The 22376-nt window shown below is 38.1% G+C and overlaps 1 protein-coding gene across 2 annotated transcripts in view; it reads right to left on the bottom strand.

Annotated features, from left to right (window-relative positions):
• Window positions 1–22376, bottom strand: part of chm (CHM Rab escort protein) — a 130933-nt gene that overhangs the window by 92506 nt on the left and 16051 nt on the right. For both annotated transcript variants that reach the window (XM_059977287.1, XM_059977286.1), the window contains exon 2: window positions 2208–2274. In XM_059977287.1, coding sequence (XP_059833270.1) covers window positions 2208–2274 — 67 coding nt within the window. The remainder of the gene's footprint in view (window positions 1–2207; window positions 2275–22376) is intronic.

Consider the following 22376-nt stretch of genomic DNA (forward strand, 5'->3'; position numbering starts at 1 on the left):
CATTTAGTCTATGGAATACTTTAAATATTTTTTTACGTTTAATCGGATGATTTAAACCATTAGTATTCCAAGAGATAAAATTAATAGACTTAGCCATCATGCCAATATTCAATGTATATATCATAAAAGGTTAAAAAGACACATAACCCATAATTCAGGAAGAAGGAAAAATGATTCAGGAGCAACCGGAGAACATGACACCTCAACAATATTAATAATTTAAAGTTGGCCCATAAACTAAAAACAAAAAAATAAAAAGCAAAAGCGTGAAAAAAGATCCCTCCCCCCTCCCCCAACCCCACGAAAAAAAGCCAAGCGGCAGGCGCACAAACTAATACTAATATTACCCCCATTTCAAGATGGCAACTCCATGAAAAGAAAAAAAGAGACTATATAACACCCAGATATAAATACAGGGTTGTAAAAAGAAAGAATATATATCAATCAAAATGAAAAAAAAATAATATAATAAAGCAAAAGATCATTAATAAAAAAGGATAAACATTAAAGTTTAAAATCGTGTAATATGCCTTTAAAAAAAAAGATTCCATATTCAAATACAAGAAAATGACGTTTCAAAAACGGAGACTTATGGGAAGAAGAAACGACATTTTGAAAAAACCATATTACAGAATATAAATGTAAATTCACCAATCTGTTAAAGAAAATTTTTTTAAAAAAAAAGTCATTAAAATAGGATTAAAAAAGGATTCAATAATCACTACAATATAAAAAAAGGTCCAAAAATCCAAAACATTCATCCCATTTTCAAGTACAAGCAAATAAATGCTTACAGAAAGCAAAGTCTTATGGGAAGAAGAAACGACATCTTAAAAAAATAAATCATTATTACAAAGTATTAACGTGTATATCCAATTCAGAGAAAAAAAATTAAGAAAAAAGACATTATAGTAAAATTAAGAGCATCTATAAACCATGATAATAAAAAAAACAGGTCTACAGACCAGAGTAAAAAGCTATACCGCAGCTTCATAAGTTAAAGCCCAAAACGAAATGGCATCTTCTCTCCAAAAATTCTTCAACATAACACATAGTTCAACTTGTACTAGAAGATCGATATTCTTCGACGAATTTCTTCGCTTCTTCCCGAGTATTAAAGAAGCGCTGATTGTCGGCACTCAACGTAATTCTGAGATTCGCTGGGTATCTTAAAGCTTGTTTAAGTCCAATCGAATGAATCTCTGCCATCACTGGTTTAAAAGCGATTCTCGCCTTCATCACTTCAAATGAATAATCTTCAACAATACGAAACTTGTTGTTTCTGCGAGAAATCATACCTTTCTGACGAGCTAATCGGATTAAAAGCTCTTTCTCCCGAGGATAATGGAGGCGAACAATCACAGCTCGTGGCTTGTCTCTCGAGACCGAAAATCTCGAAACTCTGTGGGCACGATCAATAGTAGGTTTAGCCCGCAAAGCGTCATCGCCAAAAACTTCCCATAGTAAGTTAGAGAAATATTCAGTTAAGTCACCAGACTCAACGTTTTCGGGAAGTCCGATAATTCGCAAATTCTGTCTGCGAGATCGGTTTTCAAGATCGGTGATTTTAAACTTATAATGCTCTACTGTTTTAGCAGTCGACAGTATCTTCTTCTCCAGTGTTTCAATTGAAGGTATTTTTTTCACAAATTAACTTGTCAAGAGCCGCAAACTTTTCTTCATGCCGTTCAATATCTGCTGCCTGCGATTGAAGCTTGGTATCAAACGATGTAACGACTTCTTCAAGCTCAGATATTTTCGCAGTAAGCTTATTTTCCAGACTTGCAAGTTTAGTATCCAGAAGATTAGAAATTGCCTCAAGAGATAGAGGGTCTTTAGACGATTTCTTAGATACAGACATTTTAAGTTTGAAAAGATTAATCAAGTATTATTTTAGAAAAGAAGTAAATCGTAAATATCAACCCATGTAATTAAGTACGAAAATATTTGATTAAAGGGTGATTATAGTTTAAAAAATGAAGAGCACCTAAAAGGCAGATGTCTACATCGCCATCTTGAAACTCTGCCAGTTACCGTTCTATAGATTTGCTAAGTATGCCTGCAGAAAAAGAGTATCATTCATTTTATCTACTCATTTGGAGATTCTAGATTATACAAGTGGATGATTTTTTTTAAAAACCGACACAGGCAGAACTCTGATCATTTATTGGGCCCCTCAATGAAAGATATGGGATATTATAGCTCACCTATCAACATGAAGAACTCTCTTGCTGATCCGGGAACAGGCAGCTGCAACAATGGCCTCTTGCAGACCTGCAACAGAAAAGTATTTAAAGGCATTGTGTAACCATTATACAGAGCATTGCTCAACTACTCTTCAACAGACTAAGGTTAGGACTATTCTATTGGAAAGAAACATGTTTAACCTTAAAACAAAAAGGTGAACGTTGAACATGTATTCTGTATTCAATTCCCTTTAAGTAGCAAGCAACCTGTCATTGGCTGAAGCAAAGGTAGTGATGAATCAGCATACAGTTAACTGTGCATCCTATGGACCAATATCTTTATTGAATGTAGACTCCAAGATTTTTTCCAAGTTACTGGCATCCAGATTGGAGAAGGTATTACCCAAAATTATTTCAGAAGATCAAACCGGTTTTATTAAAAATCGTTATTCTTTTTTCAACATTAGATTATTGAATATCGTTTATACTCCCTCACATGACATTTCAGAATGCGTGATTTCATTAGATGCGGAGAAAGCATTTGATAGAGTTGAATGGCCTTACTTATTTAATGTGTTGGAAAAGTTTAATTTTAATCCGATATTCAAATCGTGGATTAAATTGATTTATCTCATTCCAGTAGCCTCAGTGTTTACTCAAAGATAATCAAAGATCTCCCTTTTTTCGCCTATTTCGGGGCACTAGACAAGGATGTCCTCTTAGTCCATTACTATTTAACATTGCCTTAGAACATTTGGCAATTGCCATCAGACAATCACAGGATATTTTGGGTATTAATCGTGGGACAGACATTCATAAGTTATCTTTGTATGCAGATGATTTATTACTATTCATTTCTAACCCTGAGAAATCTGTCCCAGCAGTTTTATCGTTATTGGCTCAATTTAGTGAGTTTTCTGGGTATAAGTTAAATCTTAATAAAAGTGAATTGTTTCCTTTGAATAGACAGGTCCCAATTTATGGAAATTTATCTTTTAAATTAGTTAATGATTCTTTTATTTATTTAGGGATCAAAATCACAAAAAAGCATAAAGATTTATTTAGATTTAATTTTTTACCCTTAATTGATCAGATTAAAGGTTTGTTTACTAAGTGGTCAACATTATCTTTATCTCTAATAGGTAGGATTAATGCTATTAAGATGGTTATTTTACCTAAGTTTTTATATATTTTTCAAGCGATACCAATTTTTATTCCAAAATCTTTTTTTACTAATGTTGATTCAAAAATTTCCTCATATATATGGCAGAATAAAAATCCCAGGTTAGGTAAAATATATTTACAGAAGACAAAGAAGGAAGGCGGGTTAGCATTACCTAATTTCAGATCTTATTATTGGGCAGTTAATATTAGATACTTGTTATGTTGGTTGAAAGATTGGGGTGGATCTTTCGGCCCTCGTTGGGTGAGTTTAGAAATTAAATCTGTATCAGCTTATGCTCTGGGTTCTATTTTAGGGACTTCTCTCCCTTTTGCTCTTTCTAAATTGCCGAAACGAATTGACAACCCGATAGTTAAACATACTTTACGTATACAGTTTCAATTTCGGAAATTTTTCGGGTTGACTCAATTCGTTTTAAATAGTCCTATTGTATCTAATTGTTTTTTCCACCCTTCCATTATAGATCAAGCTTATTCGGCTTGGAAAACTAAGGGATTACTAAGATTTTCTGATTTATTTTTGGACAATTGTTTTATGTCTTTTGAGCAATTATCCAACAAATATAACTTGCCTAGATTTCATTTTTTTAGATATTTACAGATCAGACATTTTTTAAGTTCTGTACTCCCTACGTTTCCAAATTTTGTGCCTTCAGATATTTTGGAGAGTTTGTTTGAATTAGGCCCTTTTCAAAAAGGGCTTATTTCAAAACTTTGTAATATAATTATGAAGATATGTTCAGAGCCCCTTTATAAGACCAAAAAGGATTGAGAAAGAGAGCTTAACCTTATTATTTCTAGTGAGAATTGGGATAGAATTCTTCAATTAGTTAATACATCATTGATATGTGCCAAACATTCATTAATACAATTTAAGGTCGTACATAGGGCCCATATGTCCAAGGATAAATTAGCTCATTTTTACTCTTATATTAATCCTATCTGTGATAGATGTCAATCTGAAATCGCGTTTTTAACTCATATGTTTTGGTCTTGTTCATTTTTGAAAAAATATTGGAAAGATATTTTTGATATTATTTCTGCGGTTTTGAATATTGATTTACAACCTCATCCTATTACCGCAATTTTTGGTTTACCAATGTTAGACTCATTGCATTTATCTTCTTCTGCCCGTCGAATGATTGCATTTCTAACTCTGATGACTAGAAGATCTATATTGTTGAATTGGAAGGAAATTAATCCTCCCACTGTATTTAATTGGTTCTCTCAAACTATGTTATGTTTAAATTTAGAAAAAATTAGAAGTGGTGTTTTTGAGACTTCTATTAAATTTGAAAAGTTATGGAGACCATTTATTCAACATTTTCATATGATGTAATATGACCCTGTTCCAAGTTCATTTGATTTCCCAGCTTTTAGCTTATGTATGTTGAGAGGACCGGAAGTGACGGCATTGATGAATATTTACTCTTGTGAGATATTATAAACAGCCCCTTTTTTTCTTTCTTTTTCCAATGTTTCTTTTTTTTCCTTCTTTTTTCTTCTTTATTAGTTATTAGACTAGTAGATTAGCTAATTTTGTATTATAATTTTTTTTCTTTCTTTTTTCTGTTTTTTATATCATATATTATGAAATATTTAGACTTACCATGTTCATACATATACTGTATGGTTTATGTCTTGGTAAACTCATTTATACTGTAACTATTGTTTATGTCTTTTTTCATCTGTAATGGAATTTGTATGTTTGTAATTTCTTTATTAATATATCATTTGTATTCTGTCCATATTACTAATAATAATAAAAAGATTTAGAAGAAAAGAAAGAAAGAAAGAAAGCATATAGAAGGTAGGTAGAAAATCTGGCTGAGAGATGCCACAACAACAAACTCTCAATGTCAGCAAGACCAAGGAGCTGATTATTGACTTTAGGAGGAAGAAACCAGAGGTCCATGAGCTAGTCCACATCAAGGAATCAGAAGTGGAGAGGGCCAGCAGATTTAAATTCCTCAGTGTTATCATTTCAGAGGATGTGTCCAAAGCAAAGCACACAAGTGCAAATACTAAGAAAGCATGACAGTGCCTCTACTTCCTTAGGGGTTTGCGAAGGTTTGGCATGACATCTAAAACTTCGACAAACTTCCATAAATGTGTGGTGAAGAGTGTATTGACTAGTTGCGTAACAGCCCAGTTTGGAAATACCAATGCCTCTGTATGGAAAATCCGACAAAAAGTAGTGGACATTAGACAGTCCATCACAGGTAAAGCATTCCCCACCATTGAGCACAACTACACAAAATGGTGTCAAAAGAAAGGAGCATCCATAATCAGGAACTTCCACCACCCAGTTCATGCTCTCTTCTCACTGCTACCATCAGAAAGGTGGTACAGGAGCTCCAGGTTTCACACCACCAGGTTCAGGAACAGTTATTACCCCTCAACTCTCAGGCTCTTGAACCAGTAGAAATAATTTCATTAGCCCCATCACTGAAATGTTCTAAATATTTATTGCTTACTTTATTATTATTTTTATTTTGTATTTGCACAGTTTGTCATCTTTTACATATTGGCTGTCTGTCTGCTCTGTTGGGTACATTCTTTCAAGAATTCTATTGTGGTTATTGGATTCGCTGAATATGCCCGCAAGAAAACAAATCTCAGGGTTGAATATCTTGACAGACAGCACATGTACTTAGATTATAAATTTACTTTGAACTTTGAAAGCAGTGCAAAAGTAATCAGGCTTCAATGCTGACCTCTACTGCCTTCTGCCTGGAGTTTATACAGATTTTGACTTCAAATTCTCACTGGTACTCTGATTTCCTTCCACATCCCAAAACTATGCCATTTGCCAGGTTCACTGACTGCTGTAAACTACATCCAGTGCAGCTGGGAGGTAGGAGAATCCAGATGGAATTGATAGGGAATTTCAGACATCAGGCTCTAGAAAAATAAGGGAAATAAAATTTAGCACAAATTAAATGAGATGAATGACCTTTTTTATGTCATGGAGTATTGGGTTCTGCTGGCCAGTAGCACACGAGGGGAAGCACAAATGTAAACTCCTAAGGGAGATAATAAGTGAACAGAGCACATGATTGGGCAAGACTGAAGGAGCAGGATGTAGAAAGAGGGAATAACCTGGTTTTCAAGAGCCTTGAATCACCTTGTTATTGCAAGACTCACTTCCTAGCAAGACTGTAACAGGTGCTGGGTGTGTGATATTCACTCCATGTTAAAAGAATTCATGCCCTGGCACTTTCTACTCCTTAGAAACAAAATTGAAGCAGGTCAACCTAGATTGTGAGAGATGTTGATAGGTTAAGTGAATGAATAAGGATGCGGTTGATTAGTCAAATGCAAGGTCATTTCACTGGGGTTGAGGGGAAAGAAAGCCAAATTTTCTTTAAAATGGTGAGGGGCTGACAGTGAGTGGGACCTGGTTGTCCTTGTACTAGAAACTGAGATAATATGCATCAGGAAGGCAAATGGCACATTATCCATTATAAAATGTAAGAAATATCTTCTCTGGTTATATACTGTCTATCTAGTCTCTCACCAAAGAAGCAATAAATTTTGCACTGAACAATTCACTAAATTACTTCCCGAGATGAGTCATGCTCAGGAGAGATTAAGCAAGATGGGTCCATGTTTTAAGAGTTCAGAAGAATGAGAGAGAAACAAATGAAGTATACAGTATTTCCCCTGGGCTTTAATTAAAGTGTGGACCCAGTCCGAACTAGAGTGTCCAGGACCAACACCTCAAAACAAAAGGATTATTCAGAACAGAGGGAAAAAAATCTCTATCCAGAGGAAAAATAACCTTTGAAATTCTCTACCAAGAATAGTAGGGTGACAAAGTAAATTGAAGACTGAATAGGTTTTCCCCATAAGGAAAATTTTCTACTTCTCTTATTTTCTTTCTACATCAATGACTACATCTCTAGTAATCCACCAGTTAAAATGATGACATTTACAAATGACACTACTGTCATTGGTCTAATCACCAGACGCAACAAATCCAAGTACCACCAGGAAGTAAACAAGCTCACACCCTGGTACAACCACAAAAACTTGGAAGTGAATGCCCTCAAAAACATGGACTTCAGAAGAAATGTGTCTCTACTTCACCCACTCAGCATTAGCAACTCTACAGTTAGCACTGTTTCAAGATTTACCAATTCATTATTTCGGAGGACCTCATGTGGGAGAAATGTGTCTCCTTCATTAACAAAAAGGCTTGCCAGAGGATGTACTTGTGGCAGTTGGTAAAATTTCATCTTCCTCAAAACACACTGGTGCAATTTTATACTGCTATCTTAGACAGCATCCTCATATCAACCACTGCTGTCCAGTATGGAGCAGCATCTCTTACAATATACCGAAACTACAGAAAACTGAGTGGGTTCTTGAAGTTCCCTTATGAAAAGCACTCTACAGTTATTAAAACAAAAACTTCATATCATCTTAAATGATCCCCCCCCCACTCAGATGGTTAATTTGATCAACCATTCTACTTAGCCCCCCCACTTTATTACCCCCACCGTTGCACTGCAAACCATGTTTTTATATAATGCTAACATTCTAAATAATGCTAGTATTTATTTATACACATTTTATTCCATATCTGTACTTTAACCTCCAACTTAATTTTTTTTTAAATATTCAGTGGATTCATTGGGGCAGCTGCTTATTTGGGACAACGCTTAAAGAACAAAAACAAATCACAAAAATAGCCAGGGTTCCCTTTGACTATTTGAGAGAAAATGCCACTTAATTAGGGCAGGGGACTGCTGCTGAATATTTTCTAATTGGCATTAGTCATCTGCATGTTGTTTCACCATTAGACATTCCTTTATACTTAGAGCAATTATTTTTTAAAGCGCCAGTTATGTGTGTTTGTATTCAAAAAGTAGTGAATTTTTGCACTGATAGTGGCGAGAAATAAATCCCAAGACAAACAGAATCTAGTGCTTTCCCAGCATACATGACAAATGGACTCTTCTCTGGCTTCCAGCTGGGTACAGGTATTGATTATAATCAACGTTATCGATGACAAACTCTGCCATCTTCTTCAGGGTAGTACAATTCTGAACTTCCTGTTCACTGCAGTTTTGAGCATTCAGTTAAAGATACCCAAAATGGTCAGGAGTGCAATTGAAACTATTTCATTACCTTAACAGGTTAGGAACCAAGAAGAATTTGAAGGAATCAACAATCACCTTAAATGTTTCTTTTGGTCCCCACCAGACACTCAGTGTTCACCTGCAGCTCCAAGTAGCTGCTTGCATGTGACAGTGGCCACACCCTGGCACACTGCTTCAACAGGTGGGCTAAACCAAGTGAGGATAGTTGCCAGGTCTCATACCCCAGTGAAATAGGAACATGCCTGCCTGACCATGCAAAATTTGTTCCGGTAGACTGTGCAGATGAGATCTACAGTGAGATGCAATGGTCAGGAATGCAGTTATGCAACACTATGTGGAGAGCAAAATGCATAATGGAGGTACAGAAGTAGTCAAAGTCACCCAATGCAACCAGGGAAGACCCAAGTTGTGACATCTACTCGTCCCACTGGACCTAGACTTCCAAGGTTGAGAGAGTGGAACAGCTCCAGTGCAATGGCTTTTCCATTTTAAAAACTCTCCCACACAGGCTCCTGTTGTCGGATATATTAAATAATCACAGTACAGTTTCAGTACCATGCTGTGATGCAACATGTTAGGATGCTCTCTACTGCACAACTGTAGAAGGCTGAAAGCATTGATGTGCATGGCCCAATTCTCAGCCACCTCAGAGAGTAGAGGTGTTGGTGAGCTATCTTAATTAAGTAGGTGGTGTTCTCGGATCATGAGAGATTGTGTGAAATGTGAACTCCTAAGGAGTAAAGGATACGAGTGGTGCAGGTTCTCATGACGTCAATAACCATCTCTTTTGTCTTGTTGACATTAAGGAAGTGGTCATTTGCCTGGTGCCAGCCTCGAGCTCTTCCACCTCCTCTCTGTAGGCTGGTGATGAGCCCCACCACTGTCGTGTCATCGATAAACTTGACAATCATTACTTAAGTGTTTGGTAATGCAGTTGTGTTTGAGCAGAATGTACAGCAGAGGGCTCAGCACACAGTCCTGACAGCACCCATGTTGAGGATGAGGAAGGAGGAACGGTTGTTCATCCTGACTTTGAGGTCTGCTGGTTATGAACACCTCTCAGATTTAAAGGTTTTGAATCCAGGATTTGATACTGTCCGAAAGGAATCACAGTTAAAATTCAATTTGGAGGTCAACACATGAATGCTCGTAATGCACCAAGATGTGGGAATGGAACTTGGCAATCCCAGCAAAGGATGTGAACTTACTGTGTTTGCGGACACTGACACGCAGCTGCTATTGATTTTACATGTACTGAATTTTGTTTTCTAATTCTGTTGGAACAAATAGAAGCTAATTTTGCATTTGCCCAAACACATTAAAAGGCACTTTAGGTACAGAAGCATTGAATTTCTCTTGCACCTGAAAGCAAAAAGCTCCTTTAATCCTTCATAATGCAAACAGCTCTCTGCCAGTCTTCAGACCGATTTGAATAAAAACTTCAATTTTACATTCTGAAATTTTACATGTCAAAACCCAGCTAGCAATATTTTTCCAAGATTGAAAAGTATATGGAATAAACACATCAAATAAAGGAATGGAAGACAATAGGATCTAAAAGAATAGAAATGTCAAGTACCATTAGTAGAGAGCTAAACATATTTTAAATCCATCTTAGGTCACAAGATCCCTTTTATCTTTGATGACAATTACTATCCAAATGAATTACAATAACAGCTGAGTTTTATTGTATTTCACTTCTCTTTACAATGTTTATTTCAAATAAACTTGAATTAGTACGAGTTCAACAATAGGTCTTTTTAATTCACTGTAGCAACAAAGAATTCTGAAATTAGCAATATTCTGAGGTTTACTATGTTATTAAATACTGAAACAAATGCTCCCAAAAGGCTAAACAATATTTGTCAGTCTAATCTATGGACATCTTATTGACTCTATATTCAACATTGGTGGTTGCAGAGCAAAGAAAACAATTGCAAAAAGAGAAATAAAAATAAACCCATGTCCATTGGTTCTGTCATTGGGGTGATTAACTTCTTCCAGTTTTAACAGATTCGAAAAATTATAATGTGTATCTCATGGGCTTCTCGACAACTGCCATTTGCCTGGGTTTGACTCATATCCTCTGAACATTCCCAATTCACGTACCTGTTTAAAAGTCTGTTTTAACATTGCGAATGAATCTGCCTCTATATACCCACCATATTGTGTTGAAAAAGCTGACCCTCAGAATTACTTGAAATCTTTCCCTACTCACCTTCAATCTGTACTCTCCAGTTTTAGCACCTCCATCCTGGGAAAAAGATTATGCCCATGATTTTAAGAACTTCCAGGGTCACCAGTCAGCCTCCTGCATACTATGGATAACAAGTCCCAGCCCACCCAGTTGGACCTTTTAACTCAAGTCTTCAAGAGAAGATCTCAGTTGTATATTGCATATAGTTTAATAAATGACCAGGGCCCCATGCAGTCTTGTACAATTATATTACGTCCTTGTCAAAATTGTCAAACACCATCATCTACTTCACTTTCAGGGAACTATGCACCACAGGTTTCTGTTCTTCAATACTCTCCATACCCTGTCATTTACTGCACAAATCCTGTTTTAATATGCCAGAAAGCAGCACTTCTTAGAGTTAAGTTCCATCTTGCCATTCCTTTGCCTACTTTCCCAGTCGATCTAGATTCTGTTTAATCTTAACCTTCTTCACTGTCCACTACATCTCCAATTTTGGTATCAACATACTTAGTAAACATGCCAACTACATTCTTATTGCAAATTGCTAATATACTGTAGATGACAAACAACAGTAGACCTAGCAGTGATCTATGCACCATATTACTGGTCACAGGCTTAACAATCACCAGGACAACCCTCCAATTCCTTCTACCAAGCTAATTGTATCAAATTGGTTAGGTCAAATTCCATTTTACCCAACGTTCTGGGGCAGGTTAGCCTTCCACTTGGAAACTTGTCAGAGGTCTTGCTGAAGTCCATATAGACAACATCTACTACTCTACCCTTGTCAATAATCTTTAAAAAGGAAAAACCTAATTTGAGAGGCAAGATTTCCCCAGGCACACAGCCATATCCAATATTTGTAATCAGTCCTTGCAGTGGTGCCACTGACCTGGCTGCTGTTACCGTCAAGTTCTAAGAAGTTGCCACCCCAAGCTCAATGGCAAAGTGGTTCCCTTGCTTTAGAAATGAAGAACCACAGAAGACTCCTTCCCAACTTGGCAATCACTCACTCGCAAATTTCTACAGATGTATGATGGGGAGCATTCTAACTGGCTGCATCATCATCAATGATCCTCCTCATGGAGGACATTCCCTGTTTTCATTGCTACCATCAGGAAGGAGGTACAGAAGCCTGAAGGCACACAACAATTCAGGAATAGCTTCTTCCCCTCTGCCATCCAATTTCAATATTCAATGATTACAGCTCAGCATTCAACACCATCAACCCCTTCAAGACCTGAGCCTCAATACCACCTCCTGCAATTGGATCCTGGATTTCCTCACTTGCAGATCCCAGTCCGTTTGAATTGGCAAGAACATCTCCTCACAATCTCCATCAGCACAGGAATGCCTCAGGGATGTGTACTTAGCAGCACAGTCATAAGTGTCAAGCGACTGGAACAGGGGCCCAAGTACAGCTCCAACACCATATTCAAGTTTGCTATAAACACCACTGTTGTGAGCTGTACCACAGGTGGTGATGAATCAGCATACAGGAGGGAGATTGAAAACTTGACTGAGTGGTGCAATAACAGCAACTTCTCACTCAATTGTAAACTTCAGGAGAGGGAAACCAGAGGTCCATGAGGCAGTAATCAGATGATCAGAGCTGGAGATGGACAGTAACTTTAAATTCCTGGGTGTCACTGTCTCAAAGGACCTATCCTAGACCCATCATATAAAGATAATTGTGAGTAAAGCATGATGGTACCTCCACTTCCTTGGGAGTCTGTGAAGATGCGACATGTCATCTAAAACTTTGGCAAACTTCTATAGATATGAAGTGAAAAGTGTGTTCACTGGCTGTGTTACAACCTGGTATGGGACCACCAATGCCTTTGAGTGGAAAATCCTAAAAAAAAGACAGTGAATTCAGCCCAGTATATCACTGGTAAAACCCTTGCAACTATTGAGTCCATCTGCATTAAACATTGCACCATCCTTCAAAGATCCACACCACCAACATCATGTTCTTTTTTCGCTGATGCCATCAAGTAGAAGTACAAATGCCTCAGGACTCACACAACCAGGTTCAAGAAAAAAATTTCATGTTCATTATTTATTGCTATTTATTTATATTTGCATTTGCACACTTTACAGTTTAGTTACTGTTCTACACATTTGCTAAGCATACTCACAGAAAAACAACCTCAGGGTTATATGTGGTGACATGTACATACACTGATAATAAATTTTACTTTGAACTTTGACAAAGACCAGTATGCCAATAATCTTCTTCACAACCCCATACACCTGTGACAGCACTTTCAGGAAACAACATACTTGTACTTGTGTCCTTGTTCTAAACACTCCCGACAATACAACTATTACTGTGAAAGCCCCACCTTCATTTGTATTCCCAAAATGCAACACCTTGCACCCATCTGAATTAAAATCTATTTGCCATTCCTCAGTGCACTTATCCAGTTAACCAAGATCCCTCTAACTCCTAATAATCATCTTCACTGTCTAGGACATCACCTAGTGTCATCTGCAAACTTGTACTTTTTCATCTGAATTATTGATAGATATAGCCAATAATGGCCCTTAGCACTAACTGCTGGGGATTATTACTAATTATGGCCTTTAATAAGAAAAACATCCTTCCAACATCATCAACTTTCTATCAACAAGCCAATTGAGTATCAAGTTATCTACCATGATCCAGCTTTCCTGAACACTAGTGTGATTCTATGTGTTCCAACTTTGTTGAAAAGCCTACCATATGTACTTATTGCCTGTTACGCCACTGGTGTTTAAGGCCGCAAAGCCCTCCATTTGTCTACCCCTGGCCATCTTCTCTATCGTGCCCCAGACATGGTTCAGGTTCCTTTTCTCTGCCTGTGTTGTATGGTGCCAAGTTGCCTTTGGTCTCTTGCATTTCCTCCGCCCTTCAGGGGGTACAATGAAGAGCTGTCTTGATGATGGAATTGGTCTTCCTTCTCATCATGTGCCCAACTCTCCAGCGTTTCCTCATGACAATTGCGGCCATGTCCTCTTGATGAAACTGAAAGAGTAGGGCATATTGGAGATCTTTCTTGGCCAGTAAATAGAGAGGATCTTGTGGAGGCTTGTGGTGTGGAACAAAGACAGCTTGACAAGGTCACTATCATGCACCAGTATTTTAACCCGTACAAGAGCGTGGACAGAACACAGCTCTGGTACAGCTTCACCCTGGTGTGAATGCTGTACTTGGTTGATGCCCATATGTTGCTCACTGATCTAAAGACATTTCTAGCTTTGCTGAGTCTACACTGGATGTCATCCTTGGTTCTACTATGATGTTGCCCAGGTAGGTGAATCTGCAGTGTTGGACAAGTCAATGCCATAGTCCTTGATGGGAAGAGGAGACTCTACACTGAGGGTCATGGTTTCAGTCTTTCTCTGCCGAGTTTTCTCTCGTACATGATGGTGAGGATGTGATAGTAATGCAAGGGCATCCACAAAGTCAAGGTCTTCTAAAGTAGAGAATAGAGTCCACCTAATAAATCTCTGCTTATCTTTCGTTATTTAACCCAGTCAACCACAATGTTAAACAATATTGCCGACACTGTAGTTTCAAGCATTCCATCTCGGGGATGCCAGAAACAGCTAGAAGTGAAAATGAAACAATTTTACCACTTAAGTTAGGAATTATGAATTCAAAGATGTTGACAATAATTTTGAATGTTACCATACCATTGTATGAAGACTGTCCATTTCTGCACTAGGTGTCTGCATTGATTTCACAGAAACATAGAAAACCTACAGCACACAAAGTTGTGCCGAACATGTCCCTGGGCTTAGAAATTATGAGGCTTACCTACAGCCCTCTACTTTTCTAAGCTCCATGTACCTATCCAAAAGTCTCTTAAAAGACCCTATCGTATCACCGTTGCCAGCAGCCCAATCCACGCACTCACCATTCTGAGTAAAAAGCTTACCCCTGACATCTCCTCTGTACCTACTCCCCAGCACCTTAAACCTGTGTCCTCTTGTGGCAACCATTTCATCCCTGGGAAAAAGCCTCTGACTATCCACACGAGCAATGTCTCTCATCATCTTATACACCTCTATCAGGTCACCTCTCATCCTTCATCCCTCCAAGGAGGAAAGGCTCTCAATCAACCTCTTCTCATAAGGCATGCTCCCCAATCAAGGCAACATCCTTGTAAATCTCCTCTGCACCCTTTCTATGGCTTCCACATCCTTCCTATTGTGAGGCAACCAGAACTGAACACAGTACTCCAAGTGGGGTCTGACCAGGGTCCTATATAGCTGCATATTTTGTTCATTTACAGTCAAAAGAACATGGAAGACGAATTCCTCTGCTGATAACTATTATGACCTACAATTTTATCAAAATGTAAAAGGTATTGATAGTGTTCTAATTTGTTCTGTATTTTATTTAAATACATAATTTGTTACTCAGTTAAAAGGCAGTATGTCTTTTTTTTAAAAAAATACCTTTATTTCCATGAAATCATCTTATTGGGGCAACCAATTAAGTGAGCCAAAAAGTACTGGTCTTAATTAACCAGAATCCACTGTATATACATGACTACTTCTAACTTTTCCTACCCTACTTTATTAGAATCATTACTATATAGATTGACTAATACAGTTGAACTACACAAATTCCATCTTGGTACAACATTCCAAACAATGCAAAACCACCCTCAACCAAGTGCTTTGGATGCAAACTTTAATTGGCAAATGTATTCAATTCCATAAAGTTGCCCATCCTGTTTGTGGTTAAAATTTTCTCGAGACATTGAAAATACAATAGATCAGATGTGCTTCTTTCTCTCAGCCATGTTTAAAATGTAGATAAATGGTGAACTCCATTTCAAAATTTATATTGGAATAATCAGGATAACAACACGTATGAGACGGTATCACGGCATTCCATCCTGCCATATTTTTAATTTGCAGTTTGCTCATTGGTTGTTTGCCCATCCTGTTGGGCACGGTCTTTCATTGTGTCTATTGTACTTCTTGGGTTTACTGTGTATGTCCACAAGAAAATAAATCTCAGGACTGTATATTCCCGCCACTATCGAAAGGACTTTTGTATGTTCTCCCTATGACTGTGTGGGCCTCTTGAGGGTGCTCCGGTTTCCTCCCAGTCCAAAGCATTACTGATTGGAAGTTTAACTGGTCATTGTAAATTGTCCTGTGATTAGGCTAGAATGAAATCAGGAGATTGCTAGGCAGCATGCCTCGAATGGTCAGAAGGGCCTATTCTGCACTCAATCTCAATAAATAATAAGGTAACATGTGTACTTTGATAATAAATTTACTTTGAACTTTGTTTAAAGTAACCAGTTCTGTTACTGTTAAACTAAGTGTGATATTCAAGATACGATACAATTTAAAAGTTTAACATTACAATTTCCCCTTCAGCTACACAAAAAATCTGGTTTCTTTTTAAATACCAATAGTAAATTCTTTTAAAAAAATTGCTTCTATAAAAAGGCTTCAAAAGCAAGCCTAACTATACATCTTTAGGTTTTTCATTGATGAATGCTGCTTTTCGGCCCTTAAGATGTTTTGTTAAATTCTATTGACAAAGAATCGCATTTCACAATCCATGAAGTCATTCTATTATGCAAGTGTAAATGTCCAAAATATTGAAAAAAAACTTCAAAAACCACTTTTTTGACGTTTCTAACAAAACGTTAACCTTAACATATACAATTCTTCATTGTTCAACTAACACACCCTGTTGGTCTGGCATTTAAATATACTATACATGTGCAAAACACAAGGCAAATTTTAATAGGAATTACTGCATGTTTTTGCTCACTGTTCTAATCACCCAAAACTAGAAATCCCTCAATCAAATTTTAAAACCTGGCATTTCAATATTAAGATGAAGAAAGGTTCTAGAATTGAACATTCAAATTGGGATTACAGAAGGAGGACCAGGTGTACCTCTGACAAAGTCAGTTGCAAAGTTATAGGCTGGTTAAGAACATATGCAAACTGCTGGCTTTGGTGATAATTCAGAAACTTCATTCATATTTAAACACCAAACATGAAAAATACAATAAAGGACACAGTAAAGTGAGATTTTCTGCTAAAATTGGGACAATATTCATAATGGTGTAATACAGATTTAATCTAATCAAATATGTATACAGTCAGCAAAATTTGTCCATACAAGTGGCATAGTATTTTTAAAAATCCTATCTGATAGATTAAACAAAATGTAAATATTACACACAAAGGTCTTAATGATTTTGCTCTTGGATTTTTAAGAACATGGTTGACAGGCTAAGTAGTATACAGGGAGTCCCTGAGTTACGAATGTCCGACTTAAGAACAACTTGTACTTACAAACGGAGGGAGGAGAACATGGTCTGCCATTTTAAGTCGGATCACGATGCTGTCTGCCATTTTAAGTCATTGCCGTTAACATTGTGTTGAGTGTGTAACTTTGTATTTGGTTTAAATACTTCTTAGCAAGATTCACCCTGACCCCCCCCCCTTTTTCTAGTCTGCACGGCCCCCACTTGTCCCATTTAACCTTTCTCAGTGCCAGTGGACCTTAGGACCCAGGGGAGCAGAGGACCCGCGGCTGCTGCTAAATCAGCAGTTTTCTGTTCTGTTGACGGAAAACGATTGCAATTGAAAATGAAGTGGAATTAATAAAGCGATCAGAAAGAGATGAAACACCAGTCATTGGAAAAGCTTTAGGGTACAGTCATTCAACGATTGGAACAATTTTAAAGGATACAGGTAATGGATAAAGTGAGAATAATGGAGCAGGTGAAAGGCCCTGCCCTGATGAAAGCTACAATTATTACTAAGCAACGCAGTGGTTTAATTACTGAAATACATACATTTCTTAAGTGTCTTGTATGCATAGAAAGGTAAAATATATACTATATACAAAGACAAACATTTGACTAACTGACGCTAAATAATACCGGATGTACCTGTTCTGACTTACGTACAAAACTGACTTAAAGACGGACTCAGGAATGGAACTCGTTCATAAATCAGGGACTGCCTGCACTGTAACATGAAATATTAAAAGTTAAAACTGTCACAATACTTCTGAAAAAAAAATTCAGAATTGTGACCAGCACTTTGTTAATGAGCAACATTTATCACAAAACATTTTATTAGCTTAACTGTAAATTTGCAATAAACATACCTATAGGCTATAGCACCATGAAAATGGCTCAAAGTTATATCAACTTACACTTAACAGAATACCAAGCAGAAAAACCTCATGCAGAAGTGATTTACTGCTAAACAATACTCAGCTTGATCCAAGTCACAATACACTCACAAATGGCAGGAGTGATACCTGTAAATGCCACAAATTAAAAACTGAACACTTACAAACCTGTCACACTTCATAATTTAATCACTGCTAGAGGTCCGCCTTCTGAAAAGCAACCTGTCAGCACCTTGGCAGGCATAAAGATACAAAGTCATTGTCTGAAGGGCAGTGCAGAATCCTGTGGTCTTGATCAATGCCTCTTCAAAGTAAGTGGATTCTGATTAATTTGGCCAGCCACTTTTTTTTCCCTTGGGACAACTCTCCAAAAACAAAATCTAATCCAGATTAGCTGGGATGCCCTTCATTTATTTGGGACGCTATGCCACTTAATTGGGACAGGAGACTTGACAGTTTTCTTCAAACCAGTGTCATATGCATGCATTTATGTGGACATTAGACACTGCAACACGTTTATACAGCGAACATTTTTTTTTAAAGTAACGTCAGTTCCACACATTTCTGTTATGTTATCTATTTGGACTGATGGACTCCAATTCAAAAAAAAGTGATTTTTGATCATTTTATCGACTTTTAAAAATTTCAAACCCTTGACCAGATGCCACCAAATGGTTTGATACTAGGTGAAAAAAATTACCCTACTGGACCAAATTAAAAACTATTTTAACACCACTTATTTATTGTTGAATTACGACACTACTTCATCCAGGGACGCAGCCCGTAATCTGTGCTAGGTGTCCGCACTGATGGTTGTTCATTTACAGTCAAAAGAAAACCACACCATACACAGGATGAATTCATCTATCACTATCCATTAGAAACTAATAGTTTTACAGTACTGTAAAAATATTGGTTGTTTCTGATTTGTTCTGTATTTTATTTAAATATAAAATTTGTTACTCAGTAACAGTACTCTGTTTCTCATAACTTTCTAAACTTTTTCCATGAAACTTCGGCTAATTGGGATAGCTGCTTAACTGGGCCAAAATGTACTCATTCCAATTAACTGGCATCGACTGTATTATGGAAAAACACTGATAATCCAGCACACTCCAGATTTTATGGTACATTTATCAGATTAATTTCCAGCACAGTGGTCATTCTTTTGAGTGTGCCAGTGTTTAGAGCAGCTTTGATCAAATATCACCTCTTGCCTAAGCCTGATTAGACAGTTTCTCACTTTCTGTTCTTAACTTGCTCATTCCTCATCTGTTAGGGCAGATTAGTTTAGTGAGACTGACTCAGGGGCAGTGTTTTGTACACTGTGGGATGTGGGAAGTCAAACATCTGCACAAGGTGCACTGGGTTGCAACTCCTGAGAGACTTATTAAGAAACTAGAGCTGGAGCTCAATGACCTTCAACTCATGGGAGAATGGAGAGGTGACTGACAGGAACTACAGGAGCTAGTCACCCTAGATTGCAGGAGACAGGTAACTGGGTGACTGTCAGGAGGTCCACTTGGGCCTATTCCCTTCAATAGTATCTAAAGTCGTATACTGACTATTGAGGGAGACGATCTACTGGACAGAGCTACAGTGACGAGGTGTCTGGCACTGAATCTGATGCCTTGGCTCAGAAGAGAGGTGAAGAGAACCGCAGTGTTGATAGGAGATTCCACAGTCAGAGGAACAGAGAAGATTCTGTGGGCGTGACAGATGACTGGGATGGCTGTGGGATGGCATATTGCCTCCCAGGTACCAGAATCAAGGATGCCATGGATCGGATCCATAGTATTCTCACGGGTGCAGGGTGAACAGCCAGAAAGTCTTGGTACACATTGGCACCAAGAAGAGCACCTCCAGGGTAGTAATCTCTGGATTGCTGCCTGTGACACATGCCAGTGAGGGCAAGAATAGATTGACTGGGTGTGGCTGAGGAACTGGTGCAGGGATTCAAATTTATGGATCATTGGGATCTCCTCTGAGGAAGGTATGATCTGTACAAAAGGAACGGGTCACACCTGAACCTGAAGAAGTCCAATATCCTTGTGGGCAGGTTGGCTCAAGATGGTTAGGAGGGTTTAAACTAATTTGGCACGGGGATGTGAACCAGAGTGACAGTGCTGAGGATGAGGTAGCTTGTTTACAAACAGAGGCAATGTTTGGTAAGCCTCACAAGGAGAGGCTGATAGGGCGAAATTGCAGTCAGCAGGATGAGTTGCAATGTAAAAGGCAGACAAAATTGAAAAAGATGAATAAAGGGCTGAAGGTGTTATATTTGAATGTGCGCAATATACGGAAAAATGTAGATGAACTTGTAGCACAGTTACAGATTGGCATGCATGATGTTGTATTCATCACTCAAACATGGCTAAAAGATTATACAGTATAAAAAGTATTCACCCCACTTGGAAATTTACATGTCTTAGCTTTACATCATTGAATCACAGAAGATTTATTTTGGCTTTTTTGACACTGATCAACAGAAAAGGACTCTTCCGTGTTTAAGTGAAAACAGATCTCTACAAAGTGATCTAAATTAATTTCAAATATAAAACAATATAAATGATTGCACATGTATTCACCCCAAGTTAAAATGACACACCAAAACATTATTGTTGCAACCAATTGGTTTTAGAAGTTCTATAATTAGTTAAATGGAGATCACCATGTGCAGTCAAGGTGTTGCACTTGACTGTTGTTAAAAAAAATACACCTGCACAGGTTTGCCCTGCTATTCGAAGGTAGAGCATTCCTATGAAACCGTTTGAAAGCCGAAGTGTCGTAAATCGAAGAAGCAATTACCACTAATTTGTTTATTCGCTCCTTATGGAGCATAGGGCCTCAACAAAAGTCCTCCACTTCCTGCAATCTCTAGCAGATGTTTTTGCAGTCTCCCAAGTTTGGCCGGCGGCTTTCAGTTCATCCAAAAGCCTACACCTCCAGGTTTGCTTTGGGCGTCCTCTTCTTCTCTTCCCTTGTGGACTCCATTCGACTGATTGTCGAGTGACATTCGACTGGCTCTTCCTCAAGGTGTGGCCGACCCATCTCCACTTCCTCCTCCTTATCTGGAATACAATGGGCTCTTGGTTTGCTCTCTTCCATAGGTCTAGGTTTGACACTCTGTCGTACCACTTGAGGCAGAGGATCTGCCAGAGGCATTTGTTGAGAAAGGTCTGGATCTTGTTGCAGCTAGTGTTAGTGATTCTCCATGTTTCGGATCCATATAGCAGACCATTATGGGAAAAATTTGAGTGTTCCCAGACTCAAAAAATAACCTACCAAATCAAACTAAATAACACACAAAACCTAAAATAACATATAGTAAAAGCAGGAATGATATAATAAATATACACCCTATATAAAGTAGAAATATTGTAAGTATGGTGTAGTTTCACTTATCATACTCGGGAAGACAGCAAGCCAAAATCAATTCGGAGAGAGAAAAGAAAAATTGGCACGGACATGCATGTGCACGTACAGGCCTATGAATGTACACGCATACACAAACAACTGTCTGCACAAGGCTTCACGGTCATTGTAGTCTTTCTCGGGGTAAACACACGTATAAAGCAGGTATCTTTTCTCGTAAAAGCGAAAATCCTCTTTGGTTAGCGAAAACAGGTAACTAAATGTAGGTCTTTCGTAACAGCGAGTTGACGTAAATCGAACGTTCGAAAAACGGGGGCCACCTGTATCTGAAAGGTTCAGTGAGTCAGCATCCTAACAAAAACTACACCATGAAGACAAAAGAACACTTCAAGCAACTCCGTGAAAAGGTTATTGAAAAGCACAAGTCATGAGATGGATACAACAAAAATTCCAAGTTACTGAATAGTCCTTGGAATACAGTTAAGTCAATCATTGAGAAATGGAAAGAATATGGCACAGCTGTAAATCTGCCTTGAGCAGGTTGCCCTCAAAAACTGAGTGACTGTGCAAGAAAGGGACTAGTGAGGGAGACCAACTAGATACACATGACAACTCTGGACGAGTTACAAGCTTCAGTGGATGAGATGAGAGAGATCACACATACAACTGTTACCTGGGTGCATCACCAGTCACAGCTTTATGGAAAAGTGGCAAAGAGAAAGCCACTTGAAAATAGCTCACATGAGTTCAGCTCTTGGCTAGAGTTTGCCAGAAGACACGTGGGAGACTGAAGTCAGCTGGAAGGAGGTTCTGTTGTCTGATGAAACCAAAATTTTGCTTTTTAACCATCAGAATAAACCGTAAGTTTGACGTAAGTAAACACCGCTCATCATCAAAAATACACCATCCTTACCATGAAGCTTGGTGGTGGCTGCAACATGCTGTGGGAATGTTTCACTGCAGCAGGCCCTGGAAGGCTTGTGAAGGTAGAGGGTAAAATGAATGCAGCAAAATAGAGAAATACTGGGGAAAACCTGATGTAATCTGCAGAAGAACTGCAACTAGGAAGATGATTTGCTTTCCAGCAAGAGAATGAGCCAAAGCTCACACAAAATGCTGGCGGAACACAGCAGGCCAGGCAGCATCTATGA

This window comes from Hypanus sabinus, chromosome 8, assembly GCF_030144855.1.
Source record: "Hypanus sabinus isolate sHypSab1 chromosome 8, sHypSab1.hap1, whole genome shotgun sequence".
Lineage (NCBI taxonomy): Eukaryota > Metazoa > Chordata > Chondrichthyes > Myliobatiformes > Dasyatidae > Hypanus > Hypanus sabinus.